Source organism: Tachyglossus aculeatus, chromosome 12 (assembly GCF_015852505.1).
Source record: "Tachyglossus aculeatus isolate mTacAcu1 chromosome 12, mTacAcu1.pri, whole genome shotgun sequence".
NCBI classification, from domain to species: domain Eukaryota; kingdom Metazoa; phylum Chordata; class Mammalia; order Monotremata; family Tachyglossidae; genus Tachyglossus; species Tachyglossus aculeatus.
In genome coordinates this window covers 44,338,407-44,361,397 of record NC_052077.1, presented here as the reverse complement: position 1 = coordinate 44,361,397, position 22,991 = coordinate 44,338,407, and the positions used below count along the sequence as shown (strand labels likewise).

Sequence of the window (22,991 nt, the reverse complement as noted above, 5' to 3'; positions counted from 1 at the left end):
CCACTGGCCAGACCAGGAGGTCAGGCCTCTGCAGAACCAGAAACCCACAGTGTCAGTGGGGGGCTTCCTCCCCCTCTCCCGACCAAGTCCGGGTCTCCGAGGGCCGGCGATCAAAGAAGAGAATAGCCCCCCACTTCCGTGACCCCCGACTCACGATTGAGCGCTGGCCCCCTCCTCGGGGTCGGTCGCCCACTCCTCCCCGATGTCCGGCAGGAGGGAGAAGAGGCCGCGGGGCCCTGGCGGGGCCGGGGCCGGCCAGACTCCGGCCTCTCGGTCCCCCGGGGTCGCCTGGCGCGATGCCAGGCCGGGGACCAGGGGGGAGAGGGCCCCGGGGGTCGCCAGGTGACCCGGGGAGGTCGCCAGGTGACCAGGAGCGCAGCTGCTACTACTGCGGCCAGTCCCGTCCCCCGGGAGGAAGGGGCTGGGCTTGGGGACCCTCGGGCTACCGGGGAGGGGGCTGGGCAGGGGCTTGGGGACCCTCGGGCTACCGGGGAGGGGGCTGAGCAGGGGCTTGGGGACCCTCGGGCTACCGGGGAGGGGGCTGGAGACCCTCGGGCTACCGGGAAGGGAGCCGGGGGGAAGGCCCGCCGCCTCGCCAGGACCCCCGGAGGGCAGTCGAGGGCAGGAGGCGGTGAGGGCGGGGGGCGAGGGCTGCACAGGGGGCACTGGGCCCCGGGCAGTGGGAGCGGAGGGGCCCCCGGGGGTCTTGAAGATTTTGGCAAAAAAGGAGCCCAGGTCCAGCAGTGCCACCTTCATGGTTGCCAGGGGTTGCGAGGCCGGATTGTGCCACCCGGGATTGCCTCCCACCTCCACCCGGTAGGACCCCCGCACCCCACCCCCCCCCAACAACGGCCCTGAGCCCCTCCCCTGGTCCGGAGGGGCTGGCCGTTGCTAAGTCAAACAAAAACGTTTCGGCCCCTCCCCTCCATTTAGACCCCGCCCTCGGGATTCCCTGCACTTAAAGAGACAGAATTGAGACCCTTGAGTCCCTCCCTCCCACCCAGGAGTCCTCCAGGTGGGAGGGAGACTAGAGCTGGGGCTAGGGCCAGAGACTCGAAGACAAAGCCCTTCATCCGTCTCCTGGGGGCTTACGAATTTATGGAGCACTCACTGTGAGTAGAGTACTGTACCAAGCGCTTGGGAGAGTACAGTAGAATAATATAACAGACACATTCCCTACCCACAACGAGCTTACAGCCTAGAGGGGGAGGCATTAATCTAAATAAATGAATTACAGATATCAATCAATCAATCAATCGTATTTATTGAGCGCTTACTGTGCAGAGCACTGTACTAAGCGCTTGGGAAGTACAAGTTGGCAACATATAGAGACGGTCCCTGCCCAACAGTGGGCTCACAGTCTAGAAGGGGATATGTAAGTAAGATATGTAAGTGCGTGCTGTGGGGCTGGGAGGAGGGATGAATAATAATAATAATAATGATAATGACATTTATTAAGCGCTTACTATGTGCAAAGCACTGTTCTAAGCGCTGGGGAGGTTACAAGGTGATCAGGTTGTCCCACGGGGGGCTCACAGTTTTAATCCCCATTTTACAGATGAGGGAACTGAGGCACAGAGAAGTGAAGTGACTTGCCCATAGTAACACAGCTGACAATTGGCGGAGCCGGGATTTGAACCCACTGTTAGGTAGGGACTGTCTCTAAATGTTGCCAACTTGTACTTCCCAAGCGCTTAGTACAGTGCTCTGCACACAGTAAGCACTCAATAAATACAATTGAATGAATGAATGAATGACCTCTGATTCCAAAGCCCGGGCTCTTTCCAATGAGCCACGCTGCTTCTCCAGGGAGCAACTCAGGGGGATGCAGAAGGGAGTGGAAGAATGGGAAAAGAGGGTTTAGTCAGGGAAGGCCTCTTGGAGGAGATGTGTCTTCAGTAAGGCTTTGAAGTGGGGAAAAGTAATTGTGTTGGATATGAAGGTGGAGGATGTATGAGGCCAGAGGCAAGACATGGGTGAGAGATAGATGAGATAGAGGCACAGTGAAAAGGTTAGCATTAGAGGAGCCAAGTTTGGAGGCTGGGTTGTAGTAGGAGAATGTCGAGGTAGTAGGAGGGGTCAGGGTGATTGAGTGCTTTAAAGCCGATGATAAGGAGTTTCTGTTCGATGGAGAGGCAGATGCATAATGGCAGGAGGTTCTTGAGGAGTGAGAAACCATGGTCTGAACATTTTTGTAGAAAAATGATCCAGGCAGCAGAGTGAAGTATGGACTGAAGTGGGGAGAGACAGAAGGCAGGGAGATTAGCAAGGAGGCTGAAACAGTATTCAAGGCAGGATAGGGTAAGTGCTTGGATTAATGTGGTAGCAGTTTGGACGGAGAGGAGAGGGTAGATTTTAGAAATGTTATGAAGGGACAGAGAGACAAACTCCCCCCGCCCCCCACCCTGAGGTCCAACCCCTGCAGGAGCTCCAAGGCACCTGGAGAGAGGAGTTCTGGGCTGGACAGGTGGTCTGGACAAAGACTATGACCTAGGCAGGCCATGAACAAGTCTCTGAGAAGGGGGCTGGGGCCAGGGATGGGACCAGAGCTGGAGCTGGGGGTAAAGGGAAGAAGGAAGGAGCCCACCCAAGCTAAAGGGGTGAGGAAAAGAAAGCAATTTTCAGCCCTCAGGAGCAAGAGCCTAGCCCTTGCCCAAATCCTGCCTCTGGCCTGGAACACCCTCTCTCTTCATAACCAACAGACAATTTCTCTCCCCACCTTCAAGGCCTTAATGAAGGTATATCTCCTGCAAGAGGCCTTCCCCCAACTAGACCTCATTTCTTTTTCTCCCAACTAGACCCTCATTTCTTTTTCTCCCACTCCCCCTTCTGCTTAACCCTTGCATTCGGATTTGCACCCTTAATTCACCCTACACTCAGCCCCAAAGCAATGATATATCTTGTAATTGATTTAATATCTGTCTCCCCCTCTAGTCCTTAAACTTGTTGTGGGCAGAAAAGATGTCTACCAACTCATTATATTGTACTCTAGCGCTTAGTACACTGCTCTGCACAGAGTAAGTGCTCAGTAAAAATGACCGATTAATTGGCCCACTTATCTACTACATCAGCCTCCTTGCTGACCTCCCTGCCTCACGTCTCTCTCCACTGTTGTCCATGCTTCACTCTGCTGCCTGAATCGTTTTTTTAAAAAACTTTCAATTCACATCTCCCCACTCCTCAAGAACCTCAAGGTGATGGTTGCCCATCCATCTCCACTTCAAACTCCTGATTATCAGTTTTAAAGTACTCAATCAGCTCGCCCCCTCCTAACTTACCTTGCTGATTTACAGGGAGGTACTACAACCCATTACACTCACTTCCCTCTTCTAATGCCAACCTACTCACTGTACCTCAATTTTGTCTATCTTGCCGCCAACCCCTTGACCATGTCCTTCCTCTGGCCTGGATCTCCCTTCCCCTTTCATCTCTGACAGACCACAAAACTTCCCACCTTCAAAGCCTTGTTAAAAATCACATCTTCTCCTCTTAGAGTCCTTCCCCAACTAAGCCCTCATATCCCCTACTCCCTCTCCCTTCTGGGCTGCCTATGTACTTGGATCTGTACCCTTTAATCAATCAATCAATCACATTTATTGAGTGCTTACTATGTGCAGAGCACTGTACTAAGCACTTGGGAGAGTACAAATACAACAGAACTAGCAGGCATGTTCCCTGCCCATAACAAGCTTAAGCACTTGATATTCAAGTATATATGTTGCCAACTTGTACTTCCCAAGTGCTTAATACAGTGCTCTGCACACAGTAAATGCTCAATAAATACAATTGAACGAATGAACCCACCCTCAGTCCACAGCACTTGTGTACATATCAATCAATCAGGGGTATTTATTGAGTGCTTATTGTGTGCAGAGCACTGTACTAAGCACTAGGGAGAGTACAACAGAGTTCGTAGACTCATTCTCTGTCCATAATGAATTTGCAGTCTAAAGATGGAGATGGACATTAATAGAAATAAATTATGGAAATGTACATAAGTGCCGTGGGGATTAGGGTGGGATGAATACGAAGTGCCCAAAGGGTCCTGATCCAAGTGCATAGATGACACCGAAGGAGAGGGAGTCGGGGAAAAGAGGGCTTAATCCGGGAAGGCCTCTTGGAGGAGATGTGACCTCAATAAGGCTCTGAAGATTACATATCAGAAAAGTATTTCAATGCCTGTATCCCTTTATAGACTGACTGTAAACTCCTTGTGGGAAAGTAATGTGTTTACCACCTCTGTTTTATTGTTGTCTCCCAAGTGCTTAGTATAGTGCTCAGCTCACAGTAAGCACTCAATAAATACATCGACTAATTTGTATTCATGAACAAAGTAATCAGAATAAATAAGTGAATGCATAATTGAATAAACAAATACACATAAGTGCTGAGGATCAGAAGAGATAAATTTATAAGTGCTAGAATTGGCTGATGGGTTTATGTGACCTGGGATGCAGGGGAATTAATAAGGAAAGAATTAATGTAAGAAGTAGTCTTTTACCAGAGGGCTTTGGAGAGGACTGGAGTCTGGCGAAGTTGGGGAGGAGAGGAGTTCCAAGCCAGGAGAGGGGGAACAGGTGTGAGCAAAGGGATGGGGGTGGGAGACTAGACAGCAGGGGGGTACCGCTAGAAGGTGGGCTTAGCGGGGGTGAAGAGCGTAAACTGAGGAGCAGCAGGTGAAGAGGGGCATTGGTGAGATGGGCTATGTTGGTTGAGAGCCTGAAGCAGTCTGTAAGATGCCTTGGCTTGATGTGGAGGGGCACAGGGAGCTGGGGGAAGGCACTGAGGGATCTGGAGAGTTGTTGGGGAGGAAACAGGTACAAGGGGCCAAGACTTAGTTCCACTGCGGGAGCCCTGGATGCCCCGAGTGTGAGAGGTTTTTGTGGGGGCATACCTGAGAGGTAGGGTTAACCCTTCAACTCTGTCTATCGCTGCCTGCCGGGAAGTAATACTTAACAGATGCCATCTGCTCCAGCCACCGGGGCAGCGGGGTTCAGGGAAAGAGCCACGGCCATGTCCTCTAATTACTTACACACTACCTCTTGTTGACAAGAAGCTCGGTCTTCCTCCCTATTGTGTGTCCATCAGCAGCCTTGCAGCAGGTGTGAGATGTTACCCAACACCCCTGTTCCTGGCACACGGCCGCAGCCCGGCTGCTCGGGTCTGGCAGGCTCCAACCTCCGCTGGGCGGCTGGGGCCAGGAACCTCCTCGTCCGGCCCCAGCCCGGTCGGAGAGCCGCCCCTCGCCGGGGGCCGGTCAGGGTGTCGTGTTGGGGGCCCCGAGCGCAGCCCTAAGCTTCTGATGGAAGGCACAGAGGCGTTCCTGGTGCGGTGGCCAGCGCAGGACACAGTGGGAGCGGAACATGCCTCTGCGCAGGCCCAGGGCGTGGTTCAGCCGGTAGTCTGGGATGTCCTGCAGGAAGACCAGGACGATGGAGTCCAGGTTCTGCTCGATGGCTTGATGGACTGCATGGTGCACCTTGAAGCTGCCGTGAGACAGGCTCACTGGAATCTCTCGTCCCCCCAACAACCACCCGCAGCCCTTAGGTATATGTAACTGGCCTCAGCACTATGGACGTGGGTACATCCCCCTACATGTTCCAAAGCCTCTGGGCATATTACACAGCAGGTTCCGTGGCCTGGGTAGTCCTCCTGCATGTCCCATGGTCTGGGGTGTCCCCATGCATGTCTCATGGCCTGAGTACACGTCTCATCTCATGGCCCGAATATGTTCTCCCACATGTCCCATGTTTTGGGTATATCCCCCGGCATATTCCCTGGCCCTGGGTATGTCAGCAGGACGCCCTGGACATTCCTTGACCTTGGGTATATCCCCTTGAACGTCCCACGGTCTCTGAGTATATTGCCCTGCAAGTCCCATGGTCTGGTTATAACCCCTTGCAAATTCCTTGGTCCCGAGTATGTCCCCCTGCACATCCCGTGGTCTATGTCCCCTTGCACATTCCTTGACCATGGGTATGTCCCCCTGCATGTCCCATGGCCTGGGTATGGCCCCCTACACAGCCCATAGTCTGGATAGGTCCCCCTCATATTCCTTGGTCCTGGGCACATTCTCCTGGACATCCCATGGTCTGACCGTGTCCCATGGTCTGGGTATGCCCCCCTACACATTGTTTAGCCTGGGACATGTCCCCCTACACGTCCCATTGCCTAAGTATGCCCCTCTGTACAACTCATGACACATGGCCCCATCCCCTAGGTAGCACCAACCTCCATGCCCTCATACCACCCAGGCAATGCTCACCGTCGGCACAGGGGATCCTCCAGCAGGTGATGCGTCACCAAGAAGATGATCTTCCGGCTCCGCCTCATGCCGCTGACGATGGCCTCAAGTTCGGGCCGGCCGGCCTCCAAGTCCCGCTCCTCCAGGCAGAAGCGCAGGGCTGGATCCTGCTCCTCCAGAGAAGCAAAATTCTCCCAGACCCAGTGGGAGTCCTGCTGGGCGTGGATCACGTAGGCGGCAAAGTCAGGTTGGCCAGGCGGGCAGCCGGCCCCCCACCTGCCCAGGACCCGCTCCCCAACCACGTGACAATAGAACTTGAGCCGCCAGCCCTGGAAGTGGGCGAGCAGGACGCCGGAGGTGAAGAGGAACAGAGCGCTGGCGCTAACCACGAAGAACATCTCAAAAGGGGCACTGTCCTTGCAGGGCGCGTCGTCGAAGTGTACCACGAGTGAGCCGTGGGCCTGCGGCGGCGTGTTGCAGCGGTATTGGGTGTGCAGCTCGGGGATGGTGGCTCTCGTGCTGTTCAACCAGGCCACGAACCAGGCGATGCTGGCGCACGTGCAGTCGAATGGGTTGAAACTCAGATCCAGAGTGCTCAGGTTGCGGAAGACTGGCCCGAACACCTCGCTGGGCACTGTCGTGAGTAGGTTCTTCTGCAAGTTGAGATAGTGCAAGCCGGCCAGGTCAGCGAACAGCCCGGCCGGCAGCAGGTTCAGGTTGTTGAGGCCCAGGTCCAGGGTCCGGAGGGCCACCAGGCCGCGGAAGGCCTCGACAGGCACTTCATCCAGCCCGTTGGACTCCAGCTGAAGGGTGCGCAGGCTGGACAGGCCCCGCAGGAAGAGAACGGGCCCGCCAGGATTGGCTGCCTTCCACAAGCGAGCCAGATTGTTATGCTGCAGATCCAGGACCTCCAGGCGGTCCAGCCCTTCCAGCAGTTCGGCGCTGGCACCGGGGATGTTGTTGTTGCTCAGATCCAGCACCATCAGGTTCCGCAGTGGGCGGAAGGGTGAGGGGGCCAGCGTCAGGCTGCCGCAGCCCACCCGGCGTAATAGGAGCCGCCGCAGGCTGGGCACAAAGGCGAAGCTCTTGCTGTTCAGCCCCACCTGTGGGTTGTAGGACAGGTAGAGCTCCTCCAGCTGGGCCAGGCCGACCCACTCGTAGCCTGAGAGCCGTTGTCGGATCTCGTTCACACCCAGGTCCAGCACCCGCAGCTGCCCCAGCTGGGAGAAGGCACCGGCCTCCACGGCCTCGACTTTGGCCCGCGAGAGGTTCAGCAGGAGCAGGGGCGAGGCAGCCAGAGAGGCGAAGGTCCGGTTGGTCAATGTCTGCAGGCCCTGGTGGCAGCCGGATAGGCTGAGATGCTTCAGGCTGACCAAACCCAAGAAGGTGCCGGACGTCACCTCGCCCAGGTTGTTCTGCTCCAGCGACAGGACCTCCAGGCGTCGCAGCTCTGCGAAGGCACCATCCTCGACCACCGGGCCAGGCGTCCCCTGCCAGTCAGACCGCCCAAAAGCGGCTCTGAGGCTCAGGCGCCGGAGGCCAGACAAGCCGGAGAAAGAAAGCGCCTGAAGGCGGACCAGGCTGTTGCTCGCCAGCGTGAGGGTCTCCAGGTGCGGGAGCCAGATGAAGGAGTTGGGAGCGATGAGAGTCAGGCTGTTGAGGGACAGGTCGAGGGTGGTGAGGTTGGTGGCACCCAGGCCCTGGAAGGTGGTGTTGGTGGTGTGCCTGAGTTCTGTGTTGCTTAGGGCAAGGCTTTGGAGGTGTGTCCCAGACAGCTCGGCGCACAGTAGCTCCGTGAGTTTGGGCCCCAGCGGCATGTTGTTCAGCCACAGGCCGGTCAGTTGCCCTATGGCTCGGAGGCAGCCACGAGAGAACTGGGGTGGGGAGGAGGAGGAGGAGAAAGTGAGGAGGAGGGGAAAGAAGGAGGAAGAGAAAGAAGACGAGGAGGAAGAGGAGAAGGACAGGTGACCGGGTCAGTGGTGTTGCTCAGAGCTGATGGTGGGTAGGACGCTAAGCTGGGCGCTGTATCCAACACTTCCAATAGGTAGGTTTTAATAAACTCTCCTGCCCTTCCTGCGGCATGGGCACAGGGAGTCTGTTCCCGCAAGGGACCATGCATCTTGGGAGAGTCAGGGCTGTTGGAGGATCTGGGCTGGGTCACTGGAGGAGAGTCAGCAGCGGAGGTAGGAGAGTCAGGGAATAAGAGGGGAGGGTCAGGGGTGTTGGATGGTCCATGCTGGGTCTCTCGTGGGAGAGTCACAGATGGAAAGGAGAGAGTCAGGGGTTTTTTGGGTGGTCTGTGCTGAGACACTGTGAGGAGAGTCAGGGGTGGAGAGGAGAGAGTCAGAGGGGTTTGGACGGTCTGTGCTGTGTCTCTGGATGGAGAGTCAGGGATGGAAAATGGAGGGTAAGGGGTGTTGGATGGTCCATGCTAGGTCACTGGAGGGAGAGTCAGGGATGGAGAGGTGAGAATCAGGGGGTTTTTTGATGGGCTGTTCTGGGTCACTGCCCCCTCCTACCTCACCTCCCTTCTCTCCTTCTACAACCCAGCCGATACACTTTGCTCCTCTGGTGCAAACCTTCTCACTGTGCCTCCATCTCGCCTGTCTCACCACCGACCCATGGCCCAGGTTCTACCTCTGGCCTGGAACACCCTCCCTCCTCAAATCTGTCAGATAATTGCTCTCCCCCGCTTCAAAGCCTTACTGAGGGCATATCTCCACCAAGAGGTCTTTCCAGACTAACTCCCACTTTTCCTCATCTCCTACTCCCTTCCGCGTCACCTTGACTCACTCCCATTGTTCTACCCCCTTCTCCCCGCCCCACAGCACTTACGTATATATCTGTAGTTTTATTTATGTCGATGTCTGTTTACTTGTATTGATGTCTGTCTCTCCTCCTCTAGACTGTGAGCTCATTGTGGACAGGAATTGTCTCTCTATTACTGTATTGTACTTTTCCAAGTGCTTAGTACAGTGTTCTGCACACAGTAAGCCCTCAATAAATATGACTGAATGAATGAAAATCAGCGTTGGTGAGGGGAGATCTAGGGCTGTTGGAGGGTCTCTGTTGGGTCACTGTCGGGGAGCCAGCAATGGAGGGGAGAGAGTCAGGGGTGTTGGATGGTCCATCCCTAGCCATGATGGTGAGTGTCCCGACTAGCGACTGGGACATGGGTTCTCAAGTACGCTGGTGTCCCACTCAGACAGAATTCTGATCAGGATGGACTCTGGGACTGATCTGAGCTGGCCATGGCTCAGGGACTTGCATTCTTAAGACAGAGCCACCACATCCAGCACAGGGTCAGAAAATAGGACCTGAGAGGGAAGGTTGGAGCACTGTTGTTGAGCAGAGCTGAGCAGAGGTTGCAAGTGGGGACGAGGTTGTTCCCAGAAGCAGTAATTTGCTCCATCACCATGGAGAAAAGGCCAAGACACAATGGCTTTCGGGTGAAATACAGGGGATGTAGGTCAGGGGGAGCAACCAATTTGCAGATGGACGGTGGGGAGGGCTGGCTGATGAAGGAAATGGAAGGGCTCCCTATGCCGTCCCCATGGCCTGACAAAAGTGCTGTTCTCTTTCTGGGGGGACTGGAGGATCAGCTGGGGCGGGGGGGGGACCCACACAAAGACAGGAGGATGACCTTCCCTGAGGATATTCTGGCCACTCACCACTTGCAGCTGATTCGAGGAAAGCTCCAGCTTCCTTAAGGAAGAATTGGCAAGGAACTCCAGGTCGTCCTCCTTCAGAATGTTGATTTTGTTGTTGGACAGCAGAAGTTGTTGGAGGTTTCCCAGCTGGGGACGTGTTCCTAATTTCGCAGATGACAGGTGGTTGTGGGAGAGGTCTAGTATACTCAGGTTCTGGTGGGGGTTGAGTAAAGGAGGAGTTATTCCATGAATAGTCTAGCCACTTCGTTGACCCCCTAGAGGTTTCAGACTCATGGGAATCACCAATCATCAATGGTATTTATTGAGGGCTTACTGTGGGAGAGTACAATACAACAATATAACACCTGCCTTCTCTCCCTACTTCACACAGTTGTTGTTGTAAGGGCTGAAATGAACAAATTATTGTGAGAGCACTTGGGCAAAAAAAAAAAATCACTGTAGAAAACCAAGGTTAGAGAGACAGCATGGCCTAATGGAAAGAACACGGGTTTGGGAGTCAGAGGACCTGAGTTCTAATCTCAGCTCTGCCAATTGCTTGCTGTGTGATTTTGGGCAAGTCACTTAACTTCTCTGGGCCTCAGTTACCTCATCTGTAAAATGGGGATTAAAACTGTGAGCCCCCCATGGGACAAGCTGATCACCTTGTAACCTCCCCAGTGCTTAGAACAGTGCTTTGCATATAGTAAGCGCTTAACAAATACCATCATTATTATTATTATTCTCCTGTTCTCCCTCCTAGACTGTGAGCCCCATGCAGGACAGGATTTGTGTCCAACCTAATTAGCTTGTATCTACCCCAGGGCTTCGAACAGTATTTGACACATAGTAAGTGCAACACAAATACAATATAAAGACCCCCAAGGAGTCGGCAGACACTTTCCCTGTCCACAATGATCCTACAGTCTAGAATGGCAAACTTTGGCAGCAAGAGAACGTCTGAACGATTGTTTTTTTCAGACTCCCTCCGTCCCTTGTATTTCCCCTTCGTTTGGGAGGGGAAAGCAGGGGCAGTGGTCCGGATGAGGGGTGAAGCAACCCAGCCCCAACCACTGGCAGCTTCCCACCTGGGTCTGGCTGAGTCAACACAGTGCTCTGCACACAGTAAGCACTCAATAAACACGACTGAATGAAATAAATACGATTGAATAGAGCACAGGACTGGAAGTTAGAAGGACCTACGTTCCAGTCCCAGCTCCATAACTTGAGAACTCTGTGACCTTGGACAAGTAATTTCACTTCTCTGTGCCTCAGTTATCTCATCTGTAAAGTGGGAATTAATGTGAGCCCCATATGGAATAAGGATTGTATCCAGCCTGATTAGCTTGTATCTGCCCCAGCGCTTAGTATAGTGCCTGACATATAGTAAGTACCTAGCAAGTACCATAAAATATGTTATATTTGCAAGCACTCAGTTCAGACTTCTGCACACAACAGTTCTAATCCCATCTCCATTAAAGAAGCAGCATGGCTCAGTGGAAAAGAGCATAGGCTTGGGAGTCAGAGGTCATGGGTTCAAATCCGGCTCTGCCAATTGTCAGCTGGGTGACTTTGGGCAAGTCACTTCACTTCTCTGGGCCTCAGTTACCTCATCTGTAAAATGGGGATGAAGACTGTGAGCCCCCCGTGGGACAACCTGATCACCTTGTAACCTCCTCAGTGCTTAGAACAGTGCTTTGCACATAGTAAGCGCTTAATAAATGCCATTATTATTATTATTATTATTGTCTCCCCCACTTGTCTGCTGTGTGACCTTGGGCAAGTCATTTAACTTCCTTGTGAATCAGTTCCCTCATCTGTAAAATGGGGATTAAAGACTGAAAGGCCCATGTGGGACACCCTGATGACCTTGTATGTACCCCAGTGCTTAGAACAGTGCTTAGCACATAGTAAGCCCTTAGCAAATACCATCATTATTACAGAGAATAGCGTGGCTTAGTGGAAAGAGCACGGGTTTGGGAGGCAGAGATCGTGAGCTCTAATCCCAGCTCCGCCATTTATCAGCTGTGTGACTTCGGGCAAGTCACTTAATTTCTCTGTGCCTCAGTTACCTCATCTGTAAAATGGAGATTAAGCCTGGGAGCCCCTCATGGGACAACCCGATAACCTTGTATCTACCCCAGTGCTTAGAACAGTGCTTGGCACATAGTGAGCGCTTAACAAATACCATCATTATTGTTATTAGTACTCTGCCCTCAGCCAGCACTCTGTGCAGCTCTCTACACTCAGCCAGCATTCAGTACAGCCCTCTGCACACAGCAGGCTCTCAGTATAGTGCTCTGCACACAGCAAGTACCCAGCACAGTATTTTGTACACAAGTGACCAGCACAGTGCTCCGCACATAGTACCTCGTTCTCACCTGTCCCGCCATCGACCCCCGGCCCACGTCATCCCCCGGGCCTGGAATGCCATCCGCCAAGCTCGCTCTCTTCCTCCCTTCAAGGCCCTACTGAGAGCTCACCTCCTCCAGGAGGCCTTCCCAGACTGAGCCCCTTCCTTCCTCTCCCCCTCGTCCCCCTCTCCACCCCCCATCTTACCTCCTTCCCTTCCCCACAGCACCTACATATATATATATATATATGTTTGTCCATATTTGTTACTCTATTCATTTATTTATTTTACTTGTAAAAGGACAAGTAAACAGTCCCCTTTTAGACTGTGAGCCCACTGTTGGGTAGGGACTGTCTCTATATGTTGCCAATTTGTACTTCCCAAGCGCTTAGTACAGTGCTCTGCACATAGTAAGCGCTCAATAAATACGATTGATGATGATGATGATGATAATGACTTGTACATATCTATTCTATTTATTTTATTTTGTTAGTATGTTTGGTTTTGTTCTCTGTCTCCCCCTTTTAGACTGTGAGCCCACTGTTGGGTAGGGACCGTCTCTATATGTTGCCAACTTGGACTTCCCAAGCGCTTAGTACAGTGCTCTGCACACAGTAAGCGCTCAATAAATACGATTGATGATGATGATGATGATGAAGTGACCAACACAGGCACCGCACACAGAAGGTAGCCAGAACAGCTCTCTGCATCCGGCAGGAGCTCAATGAGTACTATGATGGGATTGAATCCTATTAGCTGGGGGCCCTTCGCTCTCTGTCCCCGGGCAGGAGGCAGACTCACCGTGAGCGCCAGGAACGGGTCGCCCTTGACTTCCTGGATGGAATTGGCCATGAGGTAGAGGTGGGCCAGCCCAGCGCAGCGTGCGAACCAGAGGGCCGAGAGCTGCGTCAGCTCGTTGTGCTGCAGGTTCAGGGTGCGAAGCAGTGACAGGGAGGCGCACAGTTCCGGATCCACCTTGGAGATGTCGTTGAAGCCCCCGTCCAGGACGCCGAGCCGGGCGTAGCGGCTGAAGTTGGCGGCTGGCAGTCTCTTGAGCTGGTTGTGGGTCAGATTCAGGACGCGGATGTCCGGTGGCAGGTCCGGGGGGATCTGGGTCAGCTTGAGGTGACTGCAGTCCGCCACGTCCCCCGCAATCCTGCACGGGCTTGCGGGGAACACCCCTGCCGTCCAAAGGGGGATCAGTAGGACAGAGGGGAGGAGCTGGCAGGGCGACGGTCCTGCCATGGTCACTGGCCTGAAAAGGAAAGGAAGACCGCACAGGTACAACCTTCAACTGAGTGGACAGAGCAGGTTCCTGGGAGTCAGAGGGTCATGGGTTCAAATCCCAATTCCACCACCTGTCTGTGGCTTGACCTTGAGCAAGTTACTTCACTTCTCCAGGCCTCAGTTACCTCATCTGTAAAACAGGGACTGAGACTGGGAGCTCCACGTGGGACAGGGACTGCATCCAACCCGATTTGCTTGTATTCATTCATTCATTCATTCAATCGTATTTATTGAGCACTTACTGTGTGCAGAGCATTGTACTAAGCGCTTGGGAAGTACAAGTCGGCAACATATAGAGACGGTCCCTACCCAACAACGGGCTCACAGTCTAGAAGGGGGAGACAGGCAACAAAACTAAACATGTGGACAGGTGTCAAGTCACCAGAATAAATAAAAATTAAGCTAGATACACATCATTAACAAAAGAAATAGAATAGTAAACGTGCAAGTAAAATAGAGTAATAAATCTGTGCAAACATATATACAGGTGCTGTGGGGAGGGGAAGGAGGTAAGGCAGGGGGGATAGGGAGGAGGAGAGGAATAAGGGGGCTCAGTCTGAGAAGGCCTCCTATCCACCCAAGCGCCCAGTACAGAGCCTGGCACATAGTAAGCGCTTAACAAATGCTACAGTTACCCAGAAAAAAAATAAATAAATGGCGTTTGTTAAGTACTTACTATGCGCAGGGCACTGTACTAAGTGCTGGGGTAGATAAAAGCTAGACAGTTTGGACACAGTCCAAGTCCCACATGGGGCTCAGGGTTTTAATCTCCATTTTACAGATGAGGTAACTGAGGCAGAGAGAAGTGAAGTGACTTGCCCAAGGCCACACAGGAGACAAAGAAAGGCTGAAGATGGGAGGCTTCGGGGTTCAGAGCTGGGAGACTGTTGTTTCGCTGTGGCTTCTGGTGCATATTCCTGAGCTCCTGTCTCCTGTCACACCCATTAGACGGCAGGCTCCTTGAGGACAGGTATCCTGTCTTCTTCTGCAGTAGCAACAGCAATAGCATTTATTTAACACCTACTGTGTGCAAAGCATTGTACTAGGCACTTAGGAACAGTGCTCTGCATGCATAAGACACTCAATAATAATAATAATTAATAATTATAGTATTTGTTCATTCATTCATTCAATCGTATTTATTGAGCGCTTACTGTGTGCACACAGTAAGCGCTCAATAAATACGATTGATTGATTGATTGTGTGCAAAGCACTGTACTAAGTGCTTGGGAAGTACAAGTCGGCAACATCTAGAGACGGTCCCTACCCAACAATGGGCTCACAAGTCTAGAAGGGGGAGACAGACAACAAAACAAAACATATAGACAGGTGTCAAAATCGTCGGAACAAATAGATTTCATTCATTCATTCAATCGTATTTATTGAGCGCTTACTGTGTGCAGAGCACTGTACTAAGCACTTGGGAAGTACAAGCTGGCAATATATAGAGATGGTCCCTGCCCAACAACGGGCTCACAGTCTAGAAGGGGGAGAGAGACAACAAAACAAAACGTGGTCAGGTGTCAAGTCATCAGAATAAATGGAAGTAAAGCTAGATGCACATCATTGACAAAATAAATAGAATAGTAAATATGTACAAGTAGAGTAAATAGAGTAAAAAATCTTTACAAACATATATACAGGTGCTGTGGGGAGGGGAAGGAGGTAGGACTGGGGGGATGGGGAGGAGGAAAGGAAAAAGCACTTACTTTGTTAAGCGCTTACTATGTGCCAAGCACTGTTCTAATAATAATAATAATGACATTTATTAAGTGCTTACTATGTGCATAGCACTGTTCTATGTGCTGGGGAGGTTACAAGGTAATCAGGTTGTCCCACATAGGGCTCACAGTCTTCAGAAGTGAAGTGACTTGCCCAAAGTCACACAGCTGACAAGTGGTGGAGCTGAGATTTGAACCCTTGACCTCTGACTCCAAAGCCTGTGCTCTTTCCACTGAGCCACACTGCTGCTGGTTCTAAGCACTCGGAAAGATACAAGGTAATCAGGGTGTCCCACGTGGGGCTCACGGTCTTATTCCCCATTTTACAGATGAGGGAACTGAGGCACAGAGACCTTAAATGGCTTGCCCAAGGTCACACAGCAGACAAGTGGCAGGGCAGGGATTAGATCCCATGATCTTCAAGGCCCTACTGAGAGCTCACCTCCTCCAGGAGGCCTTCCCAGACTGAGCCCCTTCCTTCCTCTCCTCCTCGTCCCCCTCTCCATCCCCCCAATCTTACCTCCTTCCCTTCCCCACAGCACCTGTATAGATGTATATATGTTTGTACATATTTATTACTCTATTTTACTTGTACATATCTATTCTATCTATTTTATTTTGTTAGTATGTTTGGTTTTGTTCTCTGTCTCCCCCTTTTAGACTGTGAGCCCACTGTTGGGTAGGGACTGTCTCTATATGTTGCCGACATGTACTTCCCAAGCGCTTAGTTCAGTGCTCTGCACACAGTAAGCGCTCAATAAATACGAGTGATTGATTGATTGATCTTCTGATTCCCAGGCCCGTGCTCTATCCGCTACACCATGTTGCTTCAATAAATACCACTGATACTAAGCGCTGTATGAGTAAGCTGCCAGTGTGATCAATCGGCCCTCTGCACATAATGTCACGTCCAAAACAGTGTCCCGCATACAGCGCGTGTCCGGTTCAGCGTTCTGCATACGGTAGGTGCCCAGCACAGCGTTCTGCACAGAGGGGAAGCCCGCCACAGCACTCCGCCCACAGTGACACAGTGGACTTTTTCCATCCCAGTCACTAAGTAGGTTCGCGAATCTCTTCGTGCCCCCCACCAGAAGCCAGGAGAGACAGGGGCTTCCGCCCCTTGAACCCCTGGCCCTCACTGGCCAAGCTGCCATGTCTGTCCAGCCCTCCTGGGACCCCCTAGGCTCACAATGAGACGTTCCCCCCGCCTTGCCTGCCCGAGGGGTGTCTGCCAGGGCAGGTCTTGAGAAGCAGCGTGACTCAGTGGAAAGACGATGGGCTTGGAAGTCAGAGGTCATGGGTTCTAATCCTGCCTCTGCCACTTAGCTGTGTGACGTCGGGCAAGTCACTTAACTTCTCTGTGCCTCAATTCCTCATCTGTAAAATGGGGATTAAGACTGTGAGTCCCATGTGGGACAACCTGATTACCTTGTCCCCCCCAGTGCTTAGAACAGTGCTTAGCACATAGTAAGTGCTTAACAAATACCATTATTATTATTAGTAGTAGTAGTAGTAGTATTACCCGCTGCCTGTGACTCTGCCCGCCACAATAGCTGCCCCAGGGTTGGGGCGGGGAGAAGCGTGGAAGGGCGTTGCAGGGAGGAGCGGGCGACTGAGGCCTCGGTGTCCTTGCCCGGTCCTGGGCGCATGGAGCCATGAGAGGCCAGAGAAATACCCATTGGGACTTTTAGCCCCTGCCCTCTCTCTCCCTCTCGGTGCCCAACCCTTTCCTTCTCCCCTTCCCAACCCCTCCTCTGGCCTTTCCCAAGTCTTCCCAACCAAGAGGGCCCGGCCCAGTGGGGAGGGAGGGAAGCCCGGTCAGTCCATCCACCAGACCTCACTATTGGGCGCCCCTGCCCCCTCGAGTCCGCTAATAATTGTAATAATTGTATTTGTTAATCGCTATAATAATAATAATAATAATTGTGGCATTTATTAAGCGCTTATGATGTGCAAAGCACTGTTCTAAGCGCTGGGGAGGTTACAAGGTGATCAGGTTGTCCAATGGGGGCTCACAGTCTTAATCCCCATTTGACAGATGAGGTAACAGGCACAGAGAAGTGAAGTGATTTGCCCAAAGTCACACAGCTGACAGTTGGTGAAGCCGGGATTTGAACCCATGACCTCTGACTCCCAAGCCCGTGCTCTTTCCATTGAGCCACGCTGCTTCTCTGCTATCAATCAAACAATCACAAGGTGATCAGGTTGTCCAATGGGGGCTCACAGTCTTAATCCCCATTTTACAGATGAGGTATCAGGCACAGAGAAGTGAAGTGATTTGCCCAAAGTCACACAGCTGACAGTTGGTGAAGCCGAGATTTGAACCCATGACCTCTGACTCCCAAGCCCGTGCTCTTTCCATTGAGCCACGCTGCTTCTTTGCTATCAATCAATCAATTGTATTTATTGAGCGCTTACTGTGTGCAGAGCACTGTACTAAGCGCTTGGGAAGTACAAGTTGGCAACATCTAGAGACAGTCCCTACCCAACAGTGGGCTCACAGTCTAAAAGGGGGAGACAGAGAATAAAACCAAACATACTAATAAAATAAAATAAATAGATATGTACAAGTAAAATAAATAGAGTAATAAATATATACAAACATATATACATACATACAGGTGCTGTGGGGAAGGAAAGGAGGTAAGATGTGGGGGATGGAGAGGGGGACAAGGGGGGGAGGAAGGAAGGGGCTTGCTATGTGCCAAGCACTGTTCTAAGCACAGAGATAGATACAAGGTAATCAGGTTGTCCCACCTGGGGCTCACAGTTTTAATCCCCATTTGACAGACGAGGCTCAGAGAAATGAAGCGACTTGCCCAAGGTCACACAGCTGACAAGTGAAGGAGGCGGGATTAGAATCCACATCCTCTTACTCCCAAACCCGGGCTCTTGCACTGTCAGGCCTCCTGGCCCTTTGGGCGCTGTCCCTTTTTTCTCAGGAGGAAGACGCATTTCCAAGCCGCTTTGGCTGACCCAGGCCCTCATTTCCTCATTTAGAGAAGCAGAGTGGCTCAGTGGAAAGAGCCCGGGCTTTGGAGTCAGAGGTCATGGGTTCAAATCCCAGCTCTGCCAGTTGTCAGCTGTGTGACTTTGGGCAAGTCATTTAACTTCTCTGTGTCTCAGTTACCTCACCTGTAAAATGGGGATGAAGACTGTGAGACCTCTGTGGGCCAACTTTTTTTTTAATGGCATTTATTAAGCGCTTACTATGTGCAAAGCACTGTTCTAAGCGCTATTTCTAAGCGCTGACAACTCGATCACCTTGTATCCCCCCAGCGCTTAGAACAGTGCTTTGCACATAGTAAGCGCTTAATAAATGCCATTATTATTATTATTATTTCCTCTCGGCGCACTTCCTTCTACGTTTCCCCAGCCCTTGGATTTGCGGCCTTTATTCACTCCTTCCCTCAGCCCCACCGCCTTTATCTCCGTATCAGCAATTTATTTATTTCTATTCATGTTTTGTCTTCCCCTCTGGACCGTAAACTGGCTGTGGGCGGGGAACGTGTCTACCAACTCTGTTACGTTGTACTCTCCCAAGAGTTTAGCACAGTGCTGTGCACACAGTAAGCGCTCAATAAATACAATTAATTGATTGAGACCCAAGCCGTACCCCTGGGCTGCCAGGGCCGGGCTGGTGGGTACCCACACATTGTGGTTTAGTGGCAAGAGCCCTCCCAGACTGAGCTCCCTTTTTCCTCTCCTCCTCCCCATCCCCGCCCCACCGCACTTGTATATATTTGTACAGATTTATTACTTATTTATTTTACTTGTACGTATTTATCAATCAATCAATTGTATTTATTGAGCGCTTACTGTGTGCAGAGCACTGTACTAAGCGCCTGGGAAGTCCAAGTTGGCAACATATAGAGACGGTCCCTACCCAACAGTGGGCTCACAGTCTAGGAGGGGGAGACGGAGAACAAAACCAAACATACTAACAAAATAAAATAAATAGAATAGATATGTACAAGTAAAATAAATAAATAAATGGAGTAATAAATATGTACAAACATATATACATATATACAGGTGCTGTGGGGAAGGGAAGGAGGTAAGATGGGGGGGTGGAGAGGGGGACGAGGGGGAGAGGAAGGAAGGGGCTTTGTATTTAAATATTTAAATATTGTATTAAATATTTAAATATTGTATTGTAAATAGTATTTACTATTCTATTTATTTTGTTAATGATTTTGACACCTATCTACATGTTTTGTTTTGTTGTCTGTCATCCCCTTCTAGACTGTGAGCCCGTTGTTGGGTGGGGACAGTCTCTATATATTGCTGACTTGTACTTCCCCAGCTCTTAGTATAGTGCTCTGCACACAGTAAGCGCTCAATAAATACGATTGAATGAATGAATGAATGAGCCCCACGTAGGACAGGAACTGTGTCCATCGTGGCTCAGTAGGAAAGAGCCCGGGCTTTGGAGTCAGAGGTCATGGGTTCAAATCCCGACTCCGCCAATTGTCAGCTGTGTGACTTTGGGCAAGTCACTTAACTTCTCTGTGCCTCAGTTACCACATCTGGAAAATGGGGATTAAGACTGTGAGCCCCATGAGGGACAACCTGATCACCTTGTAACCTTCCCAGCGCTTAGAACAGTGCTTTGCACGTAGTAAGTGCTTAATAAAAATGCCATTATTATCATTATTATTAAAGAAGCACCACGGCTCAGTGGAAAGAGCGTGGACTTTGGAGGCAGAGGTCATAGGTTCAAATCCTGGCTCTGCCACTTGTCAGCTGTGTGACTTTGGGCAAGTCACTTAACTTCTCTGGGCCTCAGTTACCACATCTGTAAAATGGGGATTAAGATTGTGAGCCCCATGTGGGATAGCCTGATCACCTTGTATCCCCCTCAGTGCTTAGAACAGTGCTTTGCACATAGTAAGCGCTTAACAAATGCCATTATTATTATTATTATTATTATTTGGGCAAGTCACTTCACTTCTCTGGGCCACAGTTCCCTCATCTGTAGAAATGGGGATGAAGACTGTGGGCCCCACGAGGGACAACCCGATCACCTCGTCACCTCCCCAGCGCTGTGAGCCCACTGTTGGGTAGGGACTGTCTCTATATGTTGCCAAGTTGTACTTCCCAAGTGCTTAGTACAGTGCTCTGCACACAGTAGGGGCTCAATCATCATCAATCGTATTTATTGAGCGCTTACTATGTGCAGAGCACTGTACTAAGCGCTTGGGAAGTACAAATTGGCAACATATAGAGACAGTCCCTACCCAACAGTGGGCTCACAGTCTTGATTGCTTGATTGACTGATTGATTAGAACAGTGCTTTGCACATAGTAAGCGCTTAATAAATGCCATTATTATTATGTGCTTGTCTCCACCCCAGCGCTTAGAACAGTGCCTGGCCCGTAGTGAGCGCTTAACAAACAGCATCATTATTATTCCTCCAAATCCTCCTTCTCCCGAAAGCGAAAGTTTCCGCGGGAAGGCTGGCAGGCCCGGCTGTCCGGCCCCCGGGTTCGCACTTGCACTGTGCGGTGCGTTCACTCACCGCGAAGGGAGTCCACGCAACCGTTGGTCCTGGGGCCGGGCTGCGGGGGTCGAGTGGCTTGTCGGGGCGGATGCCCCCTGGCCAGGATGCTCGCCACCCGCCGCCACGGGACGCGGGGAGGCCATTCCAAGTGGCTCCTGAAAACGAATCCGGAACCAACACATTCCCCGTCGAAGCTCCGGGAATGTCACCGCCCGCCGGCCGGGACACCCGGACTCCACCCGGGACACCAGCCGCACCAGGAAACAGGCCTCCCATCGAGCCTTCTCAATCAATCAATCGTATTGATTGAGCGCCTACTGTGTGCGGAGCACTGGACTAAGCGCTTGGGAAGTACAAGTTGGCAACATAGAGAGACAGTCCCTACCCAATCAATCAATCAATCAATCGTATTGATTGATGTGCGCTTGGGAAGTCCAAGTTGGCAACATATAGAGACAGTCCCTACCCAATCAATCAATCAATCGTATTGATTGAGCGCTTACTGTGTGCGGAGCACTGGACTAAGCGCTTGGGAAGTACAAGTTGGCAACATCTAGAGACAGTCCCTACCCAATCAATCAATCGTATTGATTGAGCGCTTACTGTGTGCAGAGCACTGGACTAAGCGCTTGGGAAGTCCAACCTACCCAACAGTGGGCTCACAGTCTAGAAGGGGGAGACAGAGAACAAAACCAGACATATTAATCAAAATAAAATAAATAGAGTAGATCTGTACAAGTCAAATAAATAAATAGAGTAACGAATATTCATTCAATCGTATTTATTGAGCGCTTACTGTGTGCGGAGCACTGGACTAAGCGCTTTGGAAGTCCAAGTCGGCAACATATAGAGACGGTCCCTACCCAACAGCGGGCTCACAGTCTAGAAGGGGGAGACAGAGAACAAAACCAGACATATTAATCAAAATAAGATCAATAGAGTAGATCTGTACAAGTCAAATAAATAAATAAATAAATAAATAGAGTAATAAATATTCATTCAATCGTATTTATTGAGCGCTTACTGTGTGCAGAGCACTGGACTAAGCGCCTGGGAAGTACAAGTCGGCAACATCTAGAGACAGCCCCTACCCAACAGCGGGCTCACAGTCTAGAAGGGGGAGACAGAGAACAAAACCAGACATATTAATAAAAATGAAATAGAGTAGATCTGTACAAGTCAAATAAATAAATAAATAAATAGAGTAATAAATATTCATTCAATCGTATTTATTGAGCGCTTACTGTGTGCAGAGCACTGGACTAAGCTCTTGGGAAGTCCAAGTCGGCAACACATAGAGACGGTCCCTACCCAACAGCGGGCTCACAGTCTAGAAGGGGGAGACAGAGAACAAAACCAAACGTATTAAGCAAAATAAAATAAATAGAATAGATCTGTACAAGTCAAATAAATAGAGTAATAAATATGGACTAAGCGCTTGGGAAGTACAAGTTGGCAACATATAGAAACAGTCCCTACCCAACAGTCTAGAAGGGGGAGACAGAGAACAAAACCAGACATATTAATCAAAATAAAATAAATAGAATAGATATGCACAAGTAAAATAAATGAATAAATAAATAAATAAATAAATAAAGTAATAAATATGGACTAAGCGCTTGGGAAGTACAAGTTGGCAACATACAGAGAGGGTCCCTACCCAACAGTGGGCTCACAGTCTAGAAGGGGGAGACAGAGAACAAAACCAGACATATTAATCAAAATAAAATAAATAGAGTAGATCTGTACAAGTCAAATAAATAAATAAATAGAGTAATAAATATTCATTCAATCGTATTTATTGAGCGCTTACTGTGTGCAGAGCACTGGACTAAGCGCCTGGGAAGTACAAGGCAACATCTAGAGACAGTCCCTACCCAACAGCGGGCTCACAGTCTAGAAGGGGGAGAGAGAGAACAAAACCAAACATATTTATCAAAATAAAATAAATAGAATAGATCTGTACAAGTCAAATAAATAAATAAATAAATAGAGTAATAAATATGGACTAAGCGCTTGGGAAGTACAAGTCGGCAACATATAGAGACAGTCCCTGCCCAACAGTGGGCTCACAGTCTAGAAGGGGGAGACAGAGAACAAAACCAGACATATTAATCTAAATAAAATAAATAGAATAGATCTGTACAAGTAAAATAAATAAATAAATAAATAAATAGAATAATAAATATGTACAAACATATATACATATATACAGGTGCTGTGGGGAAGGGAAGGA

The 22,991-nt window shown here is 50.5% G+C and overlaps 1 protein-coding gene across 1 annotated transcript; it reads right to left on the bottom strand.

The window, feature by feature from the left end:
* Positions 1-4,401: 4,401 nt before the first annotated feature.
* TLR3 (toll like receptor 3) lies at positions 4,402-20,894 on the bottom strand. Its single transcript, XM_038755114.1, has 5 exons — positions 20,774-20,894; positions 13,046-13,499; positions 9,916-10,107; positions 6,266-8,118; positions 4,402-5,486 (listed from the first exon to the last, which is right to left on the bottom strand). Exons 2-5 carry the CDS (start codon positions 13,487-13,489, stop codon positions 5,258-5,260), a joined length of 2,718 nt encoding a protein of 905 aa, XP_038611042.1. The 5' UTR covers positions 13,490-13,499; positions 20,774-20,894; the 3' UTR covers positions 4,402-5,257.
* Positions 20,895-22,991: the final 2,097 nt, after the last annotated feature.